Source organism: Eleutherodactylus coqui, chromosome 10 (assembly GCF_035609145.1).
Source record: "Eleutherodactylus coqui strain aEleCoq1 chromosome 10, aEleCoq1.hap1, whole genome shotgun sequence".
In the NCBI taxonomy this organism is placed as follows: domain Eukaryota; kingdom Metazoa; phylum Chordata; class Amphibia; order Anura; family Eleutherodactylidae; genus Eleutherodactylus; species Eleutherodactylus coqui.
Genome location: NC_089846.1, coordinates 66,876,944 through 66,897,695, shown reverse-complemented (window position 1 = coordinate 66,897,695; position 20,752 = coordinate 66,876,944). Strand labels below are relative to the sequence as shown.

At 46.3% G+C, this 20,752-nt stretch overlaps 1 protein-coding gene across 1 annotated transcript in view; it reads left to right on the top strand.

Annotated features, from left to right (window-relative positions):
* COQ8B (coenzyme Q8B) overlaps nucleotides 1-20,752 on the top strand; it is a 68,762-nt gene that overhangs the window by 27,703 nt on the left and 20,307 nt on the right. Inside the window, exons 7-14 of the mRNA XM_066581222.1 lie at nucleotides 5,422-5,488; nucleotides 5,602-5,679; nucleotides 12,366-12,485; nucleotides 14,984-15,069; nucleotides 15,158-15,298; nucleotides 16,369-16,450; nucleotides 16,603-16,696; nucleotides 18,452-18,593. Coding sequence (XP_066437319.1) covers nucleotides 5,422-5,488; nucleotides 5,602-5,679; nucleotides 12,366-12,485; nucleotides 14,984-15,069; nucleotides 15,158-15,298; nucleotides 16,369-16,450; nucleotides 16,603-16,696; nucleotides 18,452-18,593 — 810 coding nt within the window. The remainder of the gene's footprint in view (nucleotides 1-5,421; nucleotides 5,489-5,601; nucleotides 5,680-12,365; nucleotides 12,486-14,983; nucleotides 15,070-15,157; nucleotides 15,299-16,368; nucleotides 16,451-16,602; nucleotides 16,697-18,451; nucleotides 18,594-20,752) is intronic.

Genomic DNA, 20,752 nt, shown 5'->3' with positions numbered 1-20,752 from the left:
GCCGGACTACCTGAGCAGGTGGAGATATAGTTTTATGGGGGAAGATTCAGTGTAACTTGTATTTTATTCATTTATATCTCTGCTCATTGTAAGCTGAACAGTCCAATGGGCGGAGCTATCAGTGATGGACAGCCTTCCCTGTATGTACAGTCATACATAGCTGTCAATCACTGATAGCTCCGCCCATTGGACAGTTCAACTCTGAATGAGCAGAGATATAAATGAATAAAACACAAGTTACACTGAATCTTTCCCCATAAATCTATATATCAATCTGCTCAGCTCTTTCGGCTCTATACCATCATGCCTGCAGGTTGGACAGTATATTCCAGCTGACGGACTCCCTTTTTAAAGGCAATTTTCAGGGAGTTATGGCCCCTTCACTGATCAGCTGAATGAAGGAATGCTTGTGTAAGTGGTGTGGTCTTTTCATTGTTTCCCAGGCAGACTTGAATGAGCGAGCTGTGTTAGAAGGCACAGTGGGCGAGGGTTTGGTGCTTACCCAAGCAGTTCAGTCAGCTAACTGGTGTAGATGCCAGGTATGAAACCCTTACCAGTTTGATATTGATTGCCCAGTCGAAGGATAGACTAGCAATGTTATAGTCCCAGAAAACCCTTTCCAATTATAAAAATGCCTACCTGCAACCACCAATAGGGGCAGCTTGTTGAGCTGTTATGCTATTGAGTTCAATGTATAAGCAGTATGCGCTAAGCTCCCCCTAGTGGTGACTGTGGGTAGACAGAATTACATAATTTAAAGGGGTTGTTCCATCTCAGCATTTCCTGGTTAAGATGATAATCTCAGTTGCTTTCACAACCACCATGACAGGCGTTAAGGAAACAGCCGAGTGCCGCCGCCTTACGCTGCTTCTGGTAACTCCTATTGAAGTGAATGTGAACTCTCAAAGTTACTGAAATGTTTCCGCAATGCCCATTCACTTCAATGGGAGTTAAGGAAACAGCCGAGAGCAGCAGCCTTTCACGGTTTCCATAACTTTTGAGATGATCGAGAAACCAACCGTGAGTTTCTCATCTCGGCCAGGAAGTCCTGAGATGGGGCAACCCTCTTAAAGGGTAATTTAATCTTACCAGAAAACCCCTTTATCTAGTGGATAACTAGCAGAGTGGTGGGAACCCCACCACTAGCCATAATGGGGGTGCTGTTTTTCCCTGAGAGACTGGCCAAATAAATGGAGTGGCAGCATAGGCGCACTCGTCCACTGCTCCATTCATTGCGCTGTGAGTTCTGAATATAGCCGATTTCAAGTGCTTGGACATCTCCAGTGCCCTCATTGACATAAATGGACCTCCGGACCTAGACAAACAAAGATGGCAGCATCACTTCTCTGACTACCTGATGTAGGCGTGGGATTTGGAGCTTGGTATCGGGGGAAAAAAAATCGCTGTGAAGATACGTTACACTAATCAGTGCAGAACCTTGGACCTTCTATGATAAAAGGCGCACAGCAAAATGGTGCTGACATTTAATACAAAATAATTACACAATTAAACCTTTTTATTGCCTGCTGATCGGATATGTCAGAAAGGTCACGTTGGTGAGGATTTGGCAACTGGCCCTCCCACCGTTGACACAAATAAGGAGGTCCTCTCCTGTGGTGGTCACCTATGCACTGAAATGTAGCGCCCTCTCTTGGTTAGAATTAAACCCATGGCCGCAGTGGTGCAAGGAAGCCGCCTTAGTCACGTTGGGCTGTTCCTATAGATAAATCTACAAGCCATCAGAAGCCTAGAGTGTAAGCTCCATGGGGCAGGAAGATGGAGCTTGAAAAGTAGTGTGCAATAAAGCCTGTATCCGGATCCATATCCATAGCAGTCTTCGTGTTTTGTGTGTAGATTGATTTTCTTTTCTTCTTTTTTTTTGCGTTTGGGATTTTAGGAGCCCTTCATGTAACCAGTGAGCGTCCAGAGTACCAATAAAGCTTTGTCACATGAAGTGTCTGGTCTTCTCAGTACGCGTATATAACATACATGACCAGGGGCAGATAAAGGGAACCTCTCGCCTCCGAGCAGCACATAAACTGAAGTTCTGGTGGTCTTCAGGGTGGAGCCAGGGACAGATTTTCTATATCCCCCCCCCCCACACACTCCTTGTTTCCGCGGTCTTTCCTGGTCAACTCCATGTGCGGTTTAAAAATCTGACTCTATTTTTTCGGACTGCGGTACGCATGTCTTAGTTTACTGTGCTTTTCTGAGGTGATGGATTCCCTTTAACCCTTTAAGGTTTATTATTACCATGTCAGCGCAGCAAGCCCTAGAGAATTTACTGATGAAATTGGAAGTGGCAAATGTGTACAGTGATACTATAACCTTATGTCCTGGCCAGCATTTCAGCACTAGAGCTGTCCATGGAAATCTTCCGGGGTTTAACTGCATTGTCAGTGCAGCAACCCTCAGAGATTTTCCAGGCGTGCCACTAAAGGGGATAAAGGTTTTTTTTCAGATTTAAAGAAATTCTTTGTCTAGATAATGTTGTAAAATAACCTCTTAATGACAACACCTATATTTGACGCAATGACTTCTGACTTGTTTTTTTAACCATGGCTTTTTAATTTTTTAAACAAAAAAGGGAAAAGTTGTACAAAAACAAAAATGTTTAATTAACGTGAGCCTGTGGTCTTTTGATCTCTCGGATAATAGTGTATTGTATGTGGGGGTTTTTTTTTTTTTTTTTTAATTGCCAGCACTCGCTATAGCTGACCTGTAGGTCGCTGTTAGGGCTTCTTCAGATGCCATATTTGCGTGCTCTTTTTTTTCTTTTTTTTTTTTTTTTAACGTGTGTAAAATATATGCTTGCAACGCACAGAGAATAGCTCCCATTGACCATCAATGGGTTTGCCCTCATGAACATGTTTTGCACACGCATTTCGTGCGTGCGGAAAAAAATGGGCACTGCTCCATTTTTGTATGCAATTATGCACCAAGGGCTCCATGGAAGTCTAGGGGAGGTGCGTTAGTGGGAAAAAAACATCTGGACCTCATTATGCTAAATAGCCTTTTAAATCACGGAGGGGGATGTTGTACGCACATGTAAACTGCCCACGCGTGCACAAAAAGTACATTGCAATGCGCCAATACATGTGCAAAATCTACCTCATCAAACCTCATTTACTGTGCATACGTGTAGCGCTGAAGCATGCATAGTTGCGCATACAGTCGTCTGAAGACACCCTCTGGCCTCCGATTGCTATGGCAAACCCACATTTTCATGGTGGAGAGCTGAAGATGTCCCAGAGGGAGCGGCCTCCACTGTAAAGCCTTACTTGCCACAACGTTGATGGAGTTAACAGGGGATCGGTGTTACATTTTGGGGTAACCTTTCTAATCTCGGAAAACTTTTTTTTAAAGAATATTTCCACTTTTTAATGTCAAAATGTAAGTCGTTTCACACTTATCACAAACCCAAATAAAACCTACATTATAAAATTTAAAAAAAATCCCCTTTTTCTCCCATACATGTATAATTACTGAAAGTAGACCTGTGGCACAATGCCAGCCAGAACTTTACATCAATGGACACCTTCATGCAACTTTGCAGAAAGTTGAAAGGTTTGTTAAAAATAGAAATGTCGTAGCATTAAAGGGATTGGGACAAATTACAGAGGTATTCCCTATCCACAGGATAAAGGATAACTTTATAATCCACTGAGCCATCCCGAAAATGGGGGTCTGGTCGGTCCCCAAGTGAATTGAGTGGAGGGTGTGCAGGAGAGCCGCTGCTCCATCCACTTCAGCTGGTGATCGTCAAAATGCATGAACTCGGTAATCACATGTGCTGTAATTGAAGTAAATGGAGCTGCAGGACCGGACAGACCTTCGTTCTCGGTGTTGCCCTGGTCACATCAGTCAGACTCCCACCAATCATATAGTTATCCCTTATCCTGTGGCTAGGGGATACCTTTATAGCTTGACACAACCCCTTTAATGTTTATGGCTAACAGTCTGACCCCGGCAGGCCTGAGATGTGCACGGTGTACTAAACTGAAGAGATCCTCTGTCTTCATGAACTAAATGGACTACATCTTCTAGATCCAGATGCCGGTGAGTGTCTGTCGATAAATGTCCACTTCGGGTACATCCATATCAGCAAAGGGACACAGAAGTGTGGGGGTATTTCCCATGTACAGGTGACAACAGAGAACATGAGGCAACTGTCGTTCACTTGTATTGATGCTCCTATAGTTAACTTCAACGAGTAATTGCAGTTTTTCCAAACTTGCCATGTCAGAGTGAAATGTCAAACTTTTTGATCAGTAGGGGTCCCGCAGCTGAGGGGGCTGTAGCACTCGCCAGTTCCTTATTTTTCATTGCTTACCAGTTCCCCTTAGTAGCTGAAGATGGACACATACGCTTCTATAGACTTCCGCTATAAACCTCTATGCATTCGTCTTCAGCTGCTGATAGGCAGTGAAGACCGCCTTAGGGGCACAGCGCTCTGGTAAGCACTCCAGCCCCCTCATTTGGGCGACCAGAGGGAGTCCCCCGGGACCTCACTGATCAAAACTTTTAACAAACTTTTGACACATTAAAGCAACACGTCAAAAGTGCAGTTACTTTATAAAGTTGAGGGCGCTTATAGGGTGATAAAAGTTTAGTGACAGAATCCTCACCAAAAGGTAAGTGAACCCTTTCAAAGGAGTTGTGCCATTGGTATGGAGGTGTGTGACCCCTTATACCTCGCTGATTGGGAGACCCCAAAGTAGATGGAACAGAGGTCCTTAAGGGAATGGAATGAAGGTTGCACATGCACAGAGCTGCTTCATTCATTTCAGTGGGAATGCCGGAGGTTACTGTGTTCTTATATCGGGCATTTCCCATGCTCGCGTATATCTTGGCACAAACCCCATTCACATATGGTGTTAAGAGTCCTCAATCTGCAACTATAACTGGCAGGGAAACTATGTACTTGCAGGTTTTGTTGTACATTTTTAGGCTAGGTGTATATTTTGTCTGTCCACGTGACCTCTTACAGTTGCATTCAACTATACTATGTGCAAAAAGCCACTTCCGTGACTTTTTGCCCTTTCTGATGCTTCCACTACTTTTTAAAAAGTTGGTGCAATTTAGAAAAAGAGGATAGAATCTTGACAAACTCGAAAATTATAACACACCTATTCCACCTCACAGCTGGCAAAGATTTGACTTCCAGGTGCGCCAGAGATGCACAAAATTTATTAAAGGGGTTAACTGGGTTGTTTTTCTTTTTTTTTTTGTTTTTTTTCCCTCCTCAAAAACCTATTCCCCTTTGCAGCAACATAACAATATATTCCAGTATAGGGCCTTCTTCAGCTGCTGGGAGGAGCCCAACATGGCCGATGGAGCGTGAAAGTGCAGTTACTCTTTAATCTGCCTCTACTACTCCTTTTATCCTTTAACCGACTATACGATATGTTTTGTCTACAGCTCAGTGAAAGAGCTAGAGAGAGGAAGGTGCCCGCATCCCGGATCAGTCGCATGGCAAATTTTGGGGGTAATTTTTCTTTTTCTCTTTCCTTATTTTTTTGTGGCTTTTTTAAAATGTATATTTATATATAATTGTTTTATGACATAACACTGACTTCCTGCACCTTACCACTGACTCAGGCCTGGCCGTTAGTCTTGGAATTGGCGCACTGACAGAAGCAGCTAAACAGTCTCTGAGCAAAGAAAAAAAGTCAAGAGGTGAGTGACGGGTAAAAAAAAATAAAATAAAAATGGTGGTATAGTCACACTTCCAAGTTTAAGTTGCTCTCCCCCCCCCCCCCCCCCCCCAGATTCTTGGGTGTAATTCACATTGGACAGCACACAGACACCCCGTACAGGTGCTGTCTGATGTGCAGGATATTGCATGTCTGCATGTCCTAATCTCATCCGAGAATCAAACCAGAATGGGAGTACCGGTGATAATTCAGATAAAGGGATTGTCTTTCTGTGTGATTTCTGTTCATCTCTGACTTAGACAGAACTCACATGAAAAACCAGAGCATCAGACCCCTTTTACTGTCAGGATAGGCCATCGATTGATGATCAGTGGGGGTCTGTCACTCGCTGATCAACTGATTCCTGGTGCCACTGTCAGCATGGACCGTGCAGGAAGTGGACTGCGCTGTCCATAGTATAGCGGTCCACGTTGGTATTTCTAACATGGCTCCAATTGAATTTAATGGGATCTGTGCCTGCAGTACCAAAACGGACCACTGCAATGTTGTCAGCACTATCTACTTCAGCACTGACAACATTTACATCAAAATCAGCTGATCCCTAGGAATTCTGAGCGATGGATCCCTGCTTATTATCTATTGATAATGCTGAAGATTGGCCATTATTTCTATTGATTTCTATTGAGTCCCAGATGACCCCTTTTTACATCGGCAGTTAATCGTGAACATTCATTCCAGCATTTGTTTATATGTTCATCTGCCCATGTTAAGGTGCTGCAGATCACCCAACGAGCAAGCAAGTGCTCATTCACATCTTTCATGAGACACAAAAAATCCTTGTTGCCCATGGTACATCTCCCAGTGTAAACCGGGGGATCTCACAACAGCAGTGAAATAGTACAGGGAATGAACAATCATTTATCCTGCATATTGTCTGAATCGGCCTGTGAAGGCCAGGGGTAAACAAGAGCCAATCTCATTGACCAGCGCTTTTATCTGGCTCTTGTTGTTACGTGTATACGGACCCTTCTTGGGGTTAAGACATCCATGTGCTTTATAAAGTCCACAATAAGACTGCTTGTGTCCTTGAGGCTTTTTGGGAGCAGGACCCCATTAACTGGCCCCTATGTCCGGTGTTGCTGCCCTTGTTCTGGAAGCTCCCGCATTGATAGCTTCATGTGACCACTGCAGCCAATCGCTTGCCTCCGCGGTCACATGCCGTTCACACGTATGACAGCTGAAGCCAGTGTTTGGCTGCAACGGTCGCATAAATGAACTGCCAGTAAAAGTGCAGACATTATTTTCCATAAAGCCCCGGGCGATGGATACAGCTTTACTTGGCTTGTGTTGTACGTGTACGCTTATGTACTGTATACTAGGTCTGTCTTTAACCCCTTAACGCTGCAGCATGTACAGTTTCCTCCTGTGCGTTCGGGGTTTGCATGTAGGGGGATTAGGGTTGATCCCGCTCCACACAATGCAGGTGTCCGCTGTTTTTATACAGCGGACACCCACCCGCTACAGCTCAGATCAGCATAATTGCTGGTCGTAGCTGTTAACCCTGTAAATGCTGCATTTAAATCATATGTGCACTAATATATATATATATATATATATATATATATTATATATATATTTTTTTTTAAGTTTTCTTTTTGTTTGTTTTTTTTTCCCTCTCTTTGGGTTGTGGGTAACAGCTTGCCGCTGCTTTAGAATTCTCCCTGCTGTCAATATTTCACAGAAGGGGAAATATAAAAACAATCACAGAAAACGGCCATATACCTACTGACTAAGGAGTGCATATAGATGCATCCTCTCACCATGCAGGTAGCAGACTACCAAATGAGGGAGCTAATTACACCTATGAGGGACACCGATGAGACAGCCTCTCACACAGCTTCTTAATATAGAGGGGGGTGGCTGCTTGGTGTATACTCCCACACAGAGTGGATACAAAGAGTCAGATCTGATACATGTAGTCCACTATGCAGACTAGCAACCTTTTAATGACGCCATAATAGTTTGGCGGGTTGCCCTGCACCTCAAAAAGTGAACCATGTTGGTACTGCCACCCTGGGCTCCCCCTGGAGTCTTAAAGCCACGCTGCATGTGAATGATAGATAATAAATGCAAGACATTGTTTGGATTTTGGCCAAGATACATGAGCCCACTAACCTCATCAAGGTTACTGGTGTTGTAGTGGGTCCCTACACTAATATAAATGCATCACAGAAGGGGAAATATAAAAACAATCACAGAAAACGGCCACTACTTACTGACTAAGCAGGGCATAAAGCTGCATCCTCTCACCATGCAGGTAGCAGACTACCAAATGAGGGAGCTAATTACAGCTGTGAGGGACACCGATTAGACAGCCACTCACACTGCCTCTTACTATAGAGGGGGGTGGCTGCTTGGTGTATGCTCCCACACAGAGTGGATACAAAGTGGCATCTCCCTGCTCAGCTTTCAAATCCCCTGCGTCAGCGCTGTGGATGGAAGCGCTGTGATTGGATCAAGCGCCGGCCAATTACAGCCAGCGCTGTGATTGGATCGAGCGCTGGCCAATCACAACAAGTGCTCGATCATTTGCAGCCAATTACAGCGCTGATGGTGGGGAATGACAGAGCCGAGCAGAGAGGACCCTTCCCTGACTCGAGTATAAGACAAGGGGGCTTTTTCAGCGCACAACAAATGTGCTGAAAAGCTCGCCTTATACTCGAGTATATACAGTAGTTATTTGATTCAGAGTAAACAATTCCACTTTCTCGCTCGTGTCATTGGGGTACACAGCAAAAACCGAGGGATATAGCTACTGCCACTAGGAGGCGACACTAAGCGCAGAAAGTGTTAGCTCCGCCCTCTGGCTATATCCCTCCTGCTGACACCAGGCTAATTAGTTGTTAGCTTAGTGTCTCTTAGGAGGACGGTCACGCCCGTTAGGGCGGAAGAAAGGGCCAGGGCTAAACAGTGAGGCAGGTCTCTCCCCGTCAAACCCAAGTGATAGAGGAGGGTGAACAACCCGGTACTGTCCAGATTGTTACTGCCCGGCCCGCCTCAGAAGAAAAGGTGGCACATCCGGATCTGTATATCTGCATGTGACCCGCCATCAAAAAGCCCTCCCATTCTGGTGACAAGGGTCCGCATTCCCTACCCCTGGGTAGGCGATGTCATAGGGGTAGGCTGCTGGAGCTGGGGAGCCGCTATTTTGTTTTCTCCCCTTGTCTCGCGGCGGCAGTCGGCGTAGCTTTTGCGCAAGGTGGTCACGATGCGCAGGAGCCCCCTAAACAGCGTGAGGTCCCAGCGGGGACCTGCAGTAGCAGAGCTGAATAGTTGGGGGAGATGCCCAGATAAGTGGTACTCTTCTTTGGGAGATCCAACAGCTGGGGAGTCTGGGGCAAGTATCTCCCCTCGTGGGGGGGGGAATAGGGCACAGCTTACCTGGAGGCGGTGTTGGGCGGCATGGTTCGGGGCACAATTCCCCAGAAGGGGGCGTGGCTCGCGCTCTGACGAGGCACGTTCCTGTGGCCGCGGGGAGACGTGGCAGCTGAGCGGCGGTAGATCCAATTTCGGGATCCCCGCTGGTGGCACACCTGGTGGTGACGGCGGGGGCTCAACAGCAGGGACCCCAGTGCAGCCTCGCAGCAGTGGGGCGGCGCCCTGATCGCTCCATCTGTCCGGAGGGTGGGGGGCGTGGCTCCCGGTGTCGGGCGTGGCAGTACAGCTGCTCTTCTGCGGACCTTGTGTAAGGGGCGTGGCTAAAGGCAGTGATGTGTGCCGTTCCCCCCCCCCCCCCTTCCCTCGTGCTATAAGAAGGGGAGGTGACCTCATCTAGAGTGTACCAGCCTATCAGGAGACAGCGCGCCGGGATTAAAGTTGCCCTGCTCTTCCTCTCCTTGCTGCTTTCTGGCTCCTATGCAGTACAGACAAGTCCTCAGAAAGCTCTTTCGTGGACGGACTCCGGCCTCTTGGCTCCCCATACCTCGTCAAGGACCTAGGGTAAGCTCTGCCTGGCGGCTAGCTCCCCCCTCTCGCTGCCTATTCCTCCTGCCGGCAGTTGGCATAGTAGTGGATAGTTACAGTTTTGCCCTGTTGAAATTCCAGCCCCATGTCCGACCCCAGAGCTCTGGAGGCTGGACCAGGAACAGCAAGAGTAACGCACTTTGCTTGCTCGCGCTGTAATCTAAAGTTCGCATTCGGACAGGCTGAGCCTTTTTGTAAGGATTGTTCCCCTGCTAAACAGGTGATGATACAAGCCACGACCCCCCCCCCCCCTCCCATTCAGCCCTCACTTATGGTTGTGCCGGAGTGGGCCCGCTCCTTGTCCCAGTACAGGGTCGAGTGATTCTCCCAGAGGCAAAACGCCAGCTTCTTCAGAGTCAGGTACTATCCCTTCTATCACAGCGACTGGTATCAATCCGGTACGCAATGAAGGTCTTGAGTCTAATGGTCTCGTCTTTCGAGGCGATTCCATTTGCCCGATTCCACTCCCGCCCCTTGCAGTGGACAATACTGTCAAGGTGGGACAGATTGGCGTGCTCGCTCGATCAGAGGATAAGGATTCCACCAGGGGTACAGCAGTCACTTCAGTGGTGGATGGACTCGCCACACATTTAGCACGGCAGGTCGTTCCTGCCCCTGCAGTGGCAGGTGCTGGCTACAGATGCCAGCATGGCAGGCTGGGGGTGCACACTAGGGGATCTAGTGGCACAGGGGACCTGGTTCAGGCAGGACTCCGGTCTCCCGATAAATGTGTTGGAGCTGCGGGCGGTATTCCGGGCCTTGCAGCGCTTTGCACTGCAGCTGGAGGGAACTCCGGTGCGAATCCAGTCGGACAATGCGACCGCCGTGGCATATATAAACCATCAAGGCGGAACCCGCAGCAGGGGGGTCATGAAGGAAGTAGAAAGAATTCTGGCATGGGCCGAGGATCATCTTCCCGCGATATCAGCAGTCTTCATTCCGGGGGTCGAAAATTGGGTAGCCGACTTCCTCAGCAGGAGGGAGGTCGACCCAGGGGAGTGGGGGCTGCATCCCAAAGTTTTTCAGGACATGTGTCAAAAATGGGATCGGCCAGATGTCGATCTAATGGCGTCTCGCTTCAACCAGAAACTCCCAACCTATCTGGCCTAGGTCAAGGGACCCCATAGCGCTAGCAGCAGATGCACTAACGGCTCCATGGACGGGGTTTCTACAGTCCACTAGTACCCCCAGGTCTTTTTCCAGTGTATATTGGTGACATCCGTTTCTCCTGCACATGTGCATCACCTTACATTTATTTATCAATATTGAACTTCATTTACCATTTTTCTACCCAAGCCCCAGTCTTATCTAGGTCAGTTTGTAGTCGTACATTGTCCTCCGTTGTAATTGGCTTGTATAATTTCGTATTGTCTGCAAATATCAATATTTTACTGCGCAGTCCCTCTACATTGATAAATATATTGAACGGAATGGGGCCTAATACTGACCCCACTAGCAACAGTGGCCCTATCAGAGTACAAACCATTAATTACCATCCTCTGCTTTCCATCTCTGAGCCAGTTCTTTACCCAGATGCACACGTTTTCGCCCAGACCGAGCTGTCTCATTTTATATATCAACCGTAGAAGCTGATCAGATTGGTCTGACATGATCGACCCCCTCATAAACCCGTGCCGATGAGGAGTCATGCTGTTGTTTTCCAGGATGGCGTCTCTCAGAAACCCCTTTAAAAATATTTTTACAATTATTGAAGTGAGACTTACCGGCCTGTAGTTACCAGGCTCTCTTCTTGACCCCTTTTTGTATATTGGAACCACATTGACAATACGCCAATCTATTGTTACAACCCCGGTCTCTATAGTGTCCATAAATATAAGAAATAGCGGTCTATCTACCACATGTCACTAGGTTCCCTCAGAACCCTTGGGTGTATTTCATCTGGGCCTGGTTATTTGAGGATTTTAATCTTTTTTGGCCGGCTCTGCACTTCCTCCTGCGTTCGGCAGGTGATATTTGGTGTGGGTGGGGGGGGGGGGGGTTGTTTTATCCCCCTGCATCTTGTATGACATTTCTTTTTCCTTTGTGAATAAACTTGAGAAAAAACAATTTAATACATACGCCTTACCCAATCATCTTTTATGATTCGTTAAAGGGTAAGGGCCAGTGCTTTCAGGGCAAATTCTTTTACGGTTTAATATAATTTAAAAATACTTTTAGGGTTATTTCCATTTCTCTCCACTTAGAATTTTTAAAAAAAAAATTTTTTTTTTTAGTACTTTAAATCAGGGGTCCCCAACTCCAGTCCTCAGGGACCACCAACAGGTCATGTTTTCAGGATTTCCTCAGTGTTGCACAGGTGATGTAATTATTGCCGATGCCTCAGACATTGCCACAGGTGTTCTTACTATAGGAGATCCTGAAAACATGACCTGTTGGTGGTCCCTGAGGACTGGAGTTGGGGACCCCTGCTTTAACTAGTATCGCTGAAAAATACAACGCGTCCCGCATAAAACAAGCCCTCATGCAGCTACATCGAGGGATAAGTAAGAGTTAAGATTTTTTTTAAAGTGGGGAGGAAAAACTGAAAATGGGTGGAAAAAAGAGGTTGCCTCCTTAATGGGTTAAATTTCTGAAAACCTCCCTGAATCGTTCTCTTGCTGGCGGTGCAGTGTGTCACGTAAACTCTGATTTACTATCACACCTGTTTTTTCTATTATTTTTCAGCTCCGACTGTCCTGGAAGCAAACTCCATTATGAGTGAAGCCAACGCTGAGAGAATCGTAGACACGTTATGTAAAGTTCGGGGGGCGGCACTGAAGATCGGGCAGATGCTGAGTATACAAGGTGATTGGGATGACTTCTCCAAGGTCTCGCACATCATGTTATGGACCAGAATGAACTGTAAAGCCGGCCACTTAGTTCTGAGCCAGCTTCTGTGTTCTAGATTGAGTTTTCTCCTGGAAGTCTTGAGCTCTGGCTTCCTGCAGCCACCACTAGGGGCAGCGCATGAAGATGGATTTATTGAGTTTAAGCAAGCTGCCTAATTCTGTATATAGTGGGATCTGCATGTTATACAACACATATGTACTCCGAGTGGAACCATTCAAGAGTGCAACTTGCCCAAAAAAATCCCCTCCTACAACGATGTCAACGGAGTACGGCTCTTACAATGGGCAATGAAAATTGCTTGGTCCTTAAGGCAAAAAACAGGCTTATCACTAAAGGGTTAAGCTAGGAGTACTCCTAAGAAACGTAGAGGGTTTGGAGCTCCGTAACTGCCAATCGTGGGTCATATTCCCATAAAGACAGATTATAAAATTGCCCAGCCCAGAATTTTGCAACTATTCCAAGCGAACGGGCCGCCTCTCCTGATATTTGTTTTAGTAAGTACTTCCAATCTCTGTGAAATAACGCTGGTGCATATTTTCTTCTAACTCTGCATTGTGCCATTCCTCTGTTATTACCCTTGAATATTTATGAATAAATTGACAATTAGGTGTCACTGCTCATTTTGTCAAATGGGTGTATCCCTATACAGTCTGGTCTTTCAGCATTGACTGAACAGTATCGCCCTACACAGGGACACCTCCAAACTGATGACACCCAGTTGTCAGTTTAATCATAAATTACCAGGAGGAATAACAGAGGAACAGCATAACGCAGAGTCTTAAGAAAACTATTGCCCTGTAGATGACTTGAACCCGCCATCCTGTGAGCGTTCAGATAATCATGCATTGCAGCACATTTATCTTTGTAGTCACAAGGCATTGTCTGACATCCGGCTGTCATGGGAGCCATCGTCCCTCTGCGGAGGATCAATGACGTTATAGAGGGAGCATTGATCGGGACATGTGAGGGGTTAACTGTGCGAATTGTAGTTCTCGCGATGACCAACATTGTAGTGGGACCGCGGCTGCCAGTTACAGCTGGCTACCCCTGTGGACAATGTGGCCTCCACTCCTGAGCCCGCATCATTTACCTCTCATACATTTTGCACAAACCTCTTCCCCTCCCATAACGTACATGTATGTCATAGGACGTGAAGGGGTTAAACAGACTTAGTGTCTTATAAATGCATCATCCACTATCTGTTGTCATGACTATTCATGCTGTATATTGGTTATTGGTAGATGACTATCCGGACGACAGAGATTTTAATTTGTCAAACCAAATACAGATAATGCTTTTAACTTTTCTTTCTTTTTTTTTTTAAATTTCATGGCCCATTTAAAGGGAACCCGTCACATTGTTATAAGCACCATAAATTAGGTATCTGAGCTCATAGGACAGGTGAGCTGGAATCTGGGAGAGTATTTTTATACTTACCAGCCTCAGCCCTTATAACCGGTGCTCGGCCCGTCCACCGGACCCTTATCTGAAATTAGTGCATGCGCAGAAACTGCCTGCAGCATGGACCGAGCCCTGGTTTCCAGGGCTGACAGCGAGGGAACAGGGAAGGCTGCTCCCAACTCAACATCCCCTGTGCTATGATCCCCTTTAATAGAGGTCCCACCCTTTTAATTAAAACCGCCCCACAAGCACATCATCTCTGTCCTGCCGACCCATAATGAGCGGTTTTCATGAAGGTAACTCCATACACTTGTCTGCACAACAGCATATGGTTTCACCCTATGTATATGTTAGGGGTGAAAATCCATTGGAATTTAATGGGATAGTTTAAACTTTTTTATTCTCCAAGATCCAATCTTATTAGGGCTGTCCAGCGAATAACCTGCTATCCCCTATCTAGTGATGGGTGAAAATGTGGGGCTGCAACCACTGGAACCCCACTGATTCAGAGAATTAGGCTATGGATCACCCCACAATGAAGTCCGTAGCAGTTGCCCAATTTGCTCTATTCATTTCACTAGGACTGCCGGAGATAATGAAGTCGGCAATCTCTAGCAGTCCTGTGAAAATGAATGCAGAATGCACATGTGCCACTGCTGCTGTGCTCATTGCAGAACACTTTGCACCCCTGTTCTCTCTGACTAGATTCCCACTGGTCAGCAAGTTACCTCCTATCATGTGGGTAGGGGATAACTTGTGTTTTTTGGGGACAAAGGGCCTCTGATCTCTGCAGTCACTCATGGGCCACCACATAGCGGTCACATGGGCTCGTCTAAATAAGATGGCTGTTACAAAGTTGCAGCATTTTTCATCTTGTGACTAGACACTTTATGTATAGACCGCTGATAACCACTTTATGGAGGAAATATTTCCGTCTGTAGTCCTTTTTAAATTTTTAATCTAAGAAGAGTTTTAGCCCTGCATTATTTATTTGGTTATCTGGAAATGGCCTAGTATTGTTTTCTTATTGATACAGTTTTGCCTTCTTCCAGATAATAGCTTCCTTAGTCCGCAGCTGCAGAAGATCTTCGAGCGGGTGAGACAGAGCGCAGACTTTATGCCTTCTTGGCAGATGACCGTGAGTACAGTTGTCTCTTTCTTGCCCGTTTCGGCTATAAACTGGCGGTGGACCAGTGAAATCACAGACATGGTTGTTTTGTCCACAGAAAGTTCTGGACGAGGAGCTGGGCCCTGATTGGAGGGAGAAGTTGTCGTATTTTGAAGAGAAGCCTTTTGCAGCCGCTTCCATTGGCCAGGTCCATCTTGCCAGGCTGCTGGATGGTCGTGAAGTAGCTATGAAGATCCAGGTCGGTCGCCTTCACTTGTTTTACTTGCATGTATTAATCTAGGCTGCTGTATAGTATTTTCCCACCATTTAAATATGCTCATCTACACATGCGTGTTTTTTTTCCTCAATGTGACGAGAGGAATAAGGGCTTATTCAGGCAAGTATGTTTGATTGCAGCATAGGTGCGCAAAAGTCAATCGATGATGTCCAGACAGGAGCAGGACATGCTACATTTTTTTTATTGTCACAAAAAAAAGTTTTGTAAAAAAGAAAACCAAAAAAAACCACTTGTGAATTAGCTTAAAGACCTGTTCGGCAGCAGTCTATCTCCAGATAGAATCATCCAACATACCTGGTACGTGCATCCTCCAGACTACTGCAGTCAGAGGGAGAATTGCCATGGTTCATGTTCGGGGGGCCCCGAATTGCCCCAACCGCGATGAGCTCGCAAGGTTCTACTTGGTTGCCATAGCAACCTGGGGCTTTCTGAAGGCTCCCATGGCTGACTTGACTGCCTATAAAGATATGCCTGCGGCATGACTTGATAGACTGCCCGTCAGAACGCGATATAATTCAATACTGTAGTATTGCATTATACTCTGAGTGATCAAACGATCACAAATTCAAGTCCCCCATAGAGATTTAAAAAGAAAACCCTGTTTTTAAATAAGTTAGCGTTATTCTTTTTTTTTTTAAATTAAATGTTTTTATTGAACATTTTTCAACTTTTTTTGTTGTCTTAGACATACCAAAAAACACAACTGTACATAACTATCCCCCCCCCCCAAGGAGCGTTATTCATTATTAGAAATAATAAGCGTTTTCTTTTTTCATTTTACTCAACTTTTAAAAAAAAGTTTTTCAGTACATTATATGGTACATTAAAAAATTATAACTCATCCTGCAAAAATCAAACCCCCCAGAGTTATGTTGATGGAAAGATAAGAGTTGAGATTTTTTTGAAAATCGGGAGGAGAAACCAAAAATCGAAAAAGAAAAGAGGGCCGCGTCTATAAGAGGTTATTTGTACATGTTTGATATGTGGTGCACACAGCACAGCTTTAGTTACATGTTTCTTTCTGTACCCAGTACCCTGGAATCGCTCAGAGTATTAAGAGTGATGTGAAAAATCTGCTATCCATCCTGAAGATGAGCGTAGTTCTACCAGACGGTAAGGAATCCTTTATTTTCCCTATGAATGTGTTCACGCCTCGACCGCCAATCCTGAGCCACACTGAAATAAAATGAATTTTAGGAGTTTTCATGTTCTATCCGTTGTTACAAGTTTCTTCTGCACTTCAGGTCTTTCAATATTCTTTACAGGTTTGTTTCCTGAAAACAGTGTGCAAGTCCTACAGAGAGAACTGGCGTGGGAATGTGATTATTTACGTGAGGCCAAGTGCGCCAAGACCTTCAGGTAGGACTGCCGTCGGTGTAGGGAACCTGTCAGCAGTTGGAATTGTTTGCCCTCACACTGGCATTCAATGCTGCACAGAAAATCCTCAGCGTTTGCAATAGCAGCATTGTGAAGGAGATTTTCAAAATCTAGTTTTCACGCTGTGGGGAAAATCCGCCCAAAATCCATGCAGAAATTGGCATGTTGTGCAGAATTTAAATGTGCAGCGTGTCAATAAGCTGCAGTGAATTTGCAGTACAGATTTCACCTCTTCAAATGAGGGGGTGAATTCTGCACCAAAATTTGCGTTCAACTGCGCACCAAGTGATGTGGATTAGCTGCATATACTAATTCCACCCTGTGTGGACATATCTTAAAACCGCCTACAGCTTCAGAACACTGATGTAGAGCCAATTCTAAGGTCTCATGTCCATGGAGAAAATCAGATCCGCTGCGGATTTGTACCGTGGATTTGGGCTGCGGATGCACTGTAATTGTCTTTTATTTTTCATGCGGGAGATCAATTGAGATATGTGCTCTATGAGCTCCCGCACGCGTGATCCACACTAAAATGGAGCATGTCCATTTTTTTTCATGCTCCAGAAATTTTTTGATTACTATCTGCAGGTATTTATCTACCCGCGGGTGGTCAATGCATTCCTATGGGTCGCGGATCCGCGTGCGGGAAAAACGCTGTGGATTTTAATTCTTATTTTCCCCGTGGACATGAGGCCTAAAACTTTTCTGGTTATAGTTCCTGGACTAAGCATACCTTTTGTAAGCCATGCTAATCAGTCTGATGAGCGGACCGAACCGTCTGTGCTGCCTGGTGTGTGTGTCATAACAGCACCCCTCTCTGCCCCTGCGATGTGGATGACACCTCCGTCATCCAAAGGAAGATCAAAATCTTGTGCGTTGCTGGTAGATTATGGACCGGCACATGCACAGATGAAGGAGCAGAGCATGGGGAAAAAGGGTCAAATGATCTGTGCTTGAGCAGCAGTCCGTGATCCTCCAATACATGCACGTGATTTTGATCATCCTATGTATGTCATCCACATCACAGAGACAAAGAGACGGGGGTATGAAACAAACTCCGGGCAGCAGAGACGGTACAGCTCGTCCACCAGACTGTTTGACTGCCATTAGCATGTGGTGTGGAAAAACTTAAAAAGGCTGTTTACAAAGGTATGCTTGTCCAGGGAATGTAACCGTATGTATTTTTAAATCTGCTCTACATCCGTGTTCTGTAGCTGCTCAGAACTGCTGACTGGTTCCCTTCAAGTGAATCCTTAAAGAGATAGTAACTTATCACTTATCCACAGGATAAATGTCTGATTGCTGAGGGTCCCACCATGAGGACCGCCACTGGTGAGGAAAATGGGGGTCACAAGCTCCTCTATATGAATGGAACTTCAGTAATGTATGGGACTATCACTTTATTCAACTCTATAGGACTGCAGAAAATAGTTAGTCGACTATCTCTAGCAGTCCCGTGGGGGTAAAATGAGTGGAAGTGCCACGCTTTACTGTCTCTTTATTCATACCAAGGAACTTAGAACCCCCACTCTCTTGATGGGTGTAGGTCCCAGAGGTGGAACCGCCATCAGTCAAACACTTATCACTGTGGACAGCCGGCTTGATCAGTTTTCATTAGGTTGGCGAGTTTCTCCTCCACCATTGCCACAGTTTGTGTGACTTACGACTCTTTAATAGTATATTGTGTATTCTGTAGACTGTCCCCTTTTGTATATATGTTTCTTCCCTGACTTTCAGGAGTCTCCTGAGCGATGATCCTTTCTTCAGGGTTCCACAAGTGATAGATGATCTCACCACCAAGAGAGTGTTGACCATGCAGTTGTTGTCTGGAGTCCCTTTAGACCAGTGCGCAGAGATGGACCAGGAAACCCGCAACCAGGTCAGATAACTTCTGTATTCGGATGTTAGATTGGATCCCACTTCATCTTCACTAGACTCTGTAGTATTCATATAAGGCATGTTGCTGATGATGTTGTTGATCGTATACAGTTCTTAGGGTATGTTTACACAGGGCAGAAATGCTGCGGAATGTCAGCAGAAAATTACACCGCATTTCAAGAGATGCAGTGCTCATTTCCAAAGTCTTCAGCTGTTAGCGCACTTTTTCACCTGGTACCCGGCAGCTTCTAGTGCACATGTGTCAAACACAAGGCCCGCGGGCCGAATCCGGCCCGCTGCCTTATGCTATGTGGCCCGCGGCATGCCGACGGCCGCTCACCACTGTAGTGATTACCAGCTGGGGTGCCGCAGCTCCCCACTTGTAATCACACTGACAGCGCTGATCCCAGCGCACACTCTGACATCAGAATCCTTCTCCCCAGTCCCCTGCTCTTCAGTTCCGCAGGAGAGGACTCAGGGAGGAAGCGTGCCGTGCTGCACACGGGCGCATAGGAACTTTTTCCACCAGGCTTTTGCACTATTGAGCAATTCCAGCAACCTGATTGGTTGTCTGGGTTGGCTGATTCACAGTGATTGGTTGTTTGGGTTCGCTGATTCACCAAGCAACCAATCAGGTTGCTGGAATTGCTCAATAGTGCAGAAGTCTTGTGGAAAAAGATAATATGCCACCCGGGCTCACCACGATCCTAGGAGGAGCAGCGCTGACAGCAAGCAGGAGGTAAGCATATGGTTGGGGAAGGGGGAAGTTAATATTGCTGCTGGGGGGTGGGGAGTTAATATTGTTGTTGCTGGGATGAGGTTAATATTGCTGATTGCTGCCGGGGGTGAGGGGGTTAATATTGCTGGTGTGTTGGGGGGGGTGAGGGGGTAAATATAGCTGATGTGTTGGGGGGGGGGGGGTTAATATTGCTGCTGGTAGAAGGTTAATACTGTTGCTGGGAGGGGGTTAATATTTCTGCGGGGGGGAGGGGTTAATATTGCTGGGAGGGTTAATATTGTTGCTGGGTGTGGGGGAATAATATTGTTGCTCGGTGGGGGGTTAATATTGCTGCTGGCAGGGGGTTAATATTGCTGCCGGGTTGGGAAGGGGATGGGGGGTTAATATTGCTGCTGGGAGAGGGTTAATATTGCTGCGGGGGTGGGGTGGTAATATTGCTGGGAGGGGGTTAATACTGTTGCTGGGAGGGGGTTAAAGGGGTTGTCCCGCGCCGAAACGGGGTTTTTTTTTTTTCAACCCCCCCCCCCCCGTTCGGCGCGAGACAACCCCGATGCAGGGGTTAAAAAAGATCACCGGACAGCGCTTACCTGAATCCCAGCGCTCCGGTGACTTCTTACTTACCCGGTGAAGATGGCCGCCGGCATCTTCTCCCTCCGTGGACCGCAGGGCTTCTGTGCGGTCCATTGCCGATTCCAGCCTCCTGATTGGCTGGAATCGGCACGTGACGGGGCGGAGCTACACGGAGCCCCATTGAGAAGATAAGAAGACCCGGACTGCGCAAGCGCGTCTAATTTGGCCATTAGACGGCGAAAATTAGACGGCAACCATGGAGACGAGGACGCCAGCAACGGAGCAGGTAAGTGAAAAACTATTTATAACTTCTGTATGGCTCATAATTAATGCACAATGTACATTACAAAGTGCATTAATATGGCCATACAGAAGTGTATAGACCCACTTGCTGCCGCGGGACAACCCCTTTAATATTGGTGCGGGGCAAGGGGTTAATATTGCTGCTGGGTGGGGGGGGGGGTTATATTGCTGCTGGGAGGAGGTTAATATTACTGTGGGGTACCCTGTTACTACTGGGGCCACTGTGGGGATCGCTATTACTAATTGGACCACTGTGGGGGGCAATATTTTTACTGGGGCCACTATGAGAGTCACTATGACTACTGCGACCACTATAGGGGTCACTATGACTACTGCGACCACTATAAGGGTCACTATTAGGGCTCGTTCACACGGGTGTAATTGCATTTTGGTCGCACAAATACGCTATGTATTTGCGCAATCAAAAACCGCTTATGCTTACGTATTTGGGCATGCAGAAAAGAACGCAGATGGGCCCACTGAAATGGTGCGCAAATATGCAGTGAATACATCGGTTTCCTGTGCATTCGCCACGTATTCACTTCAAT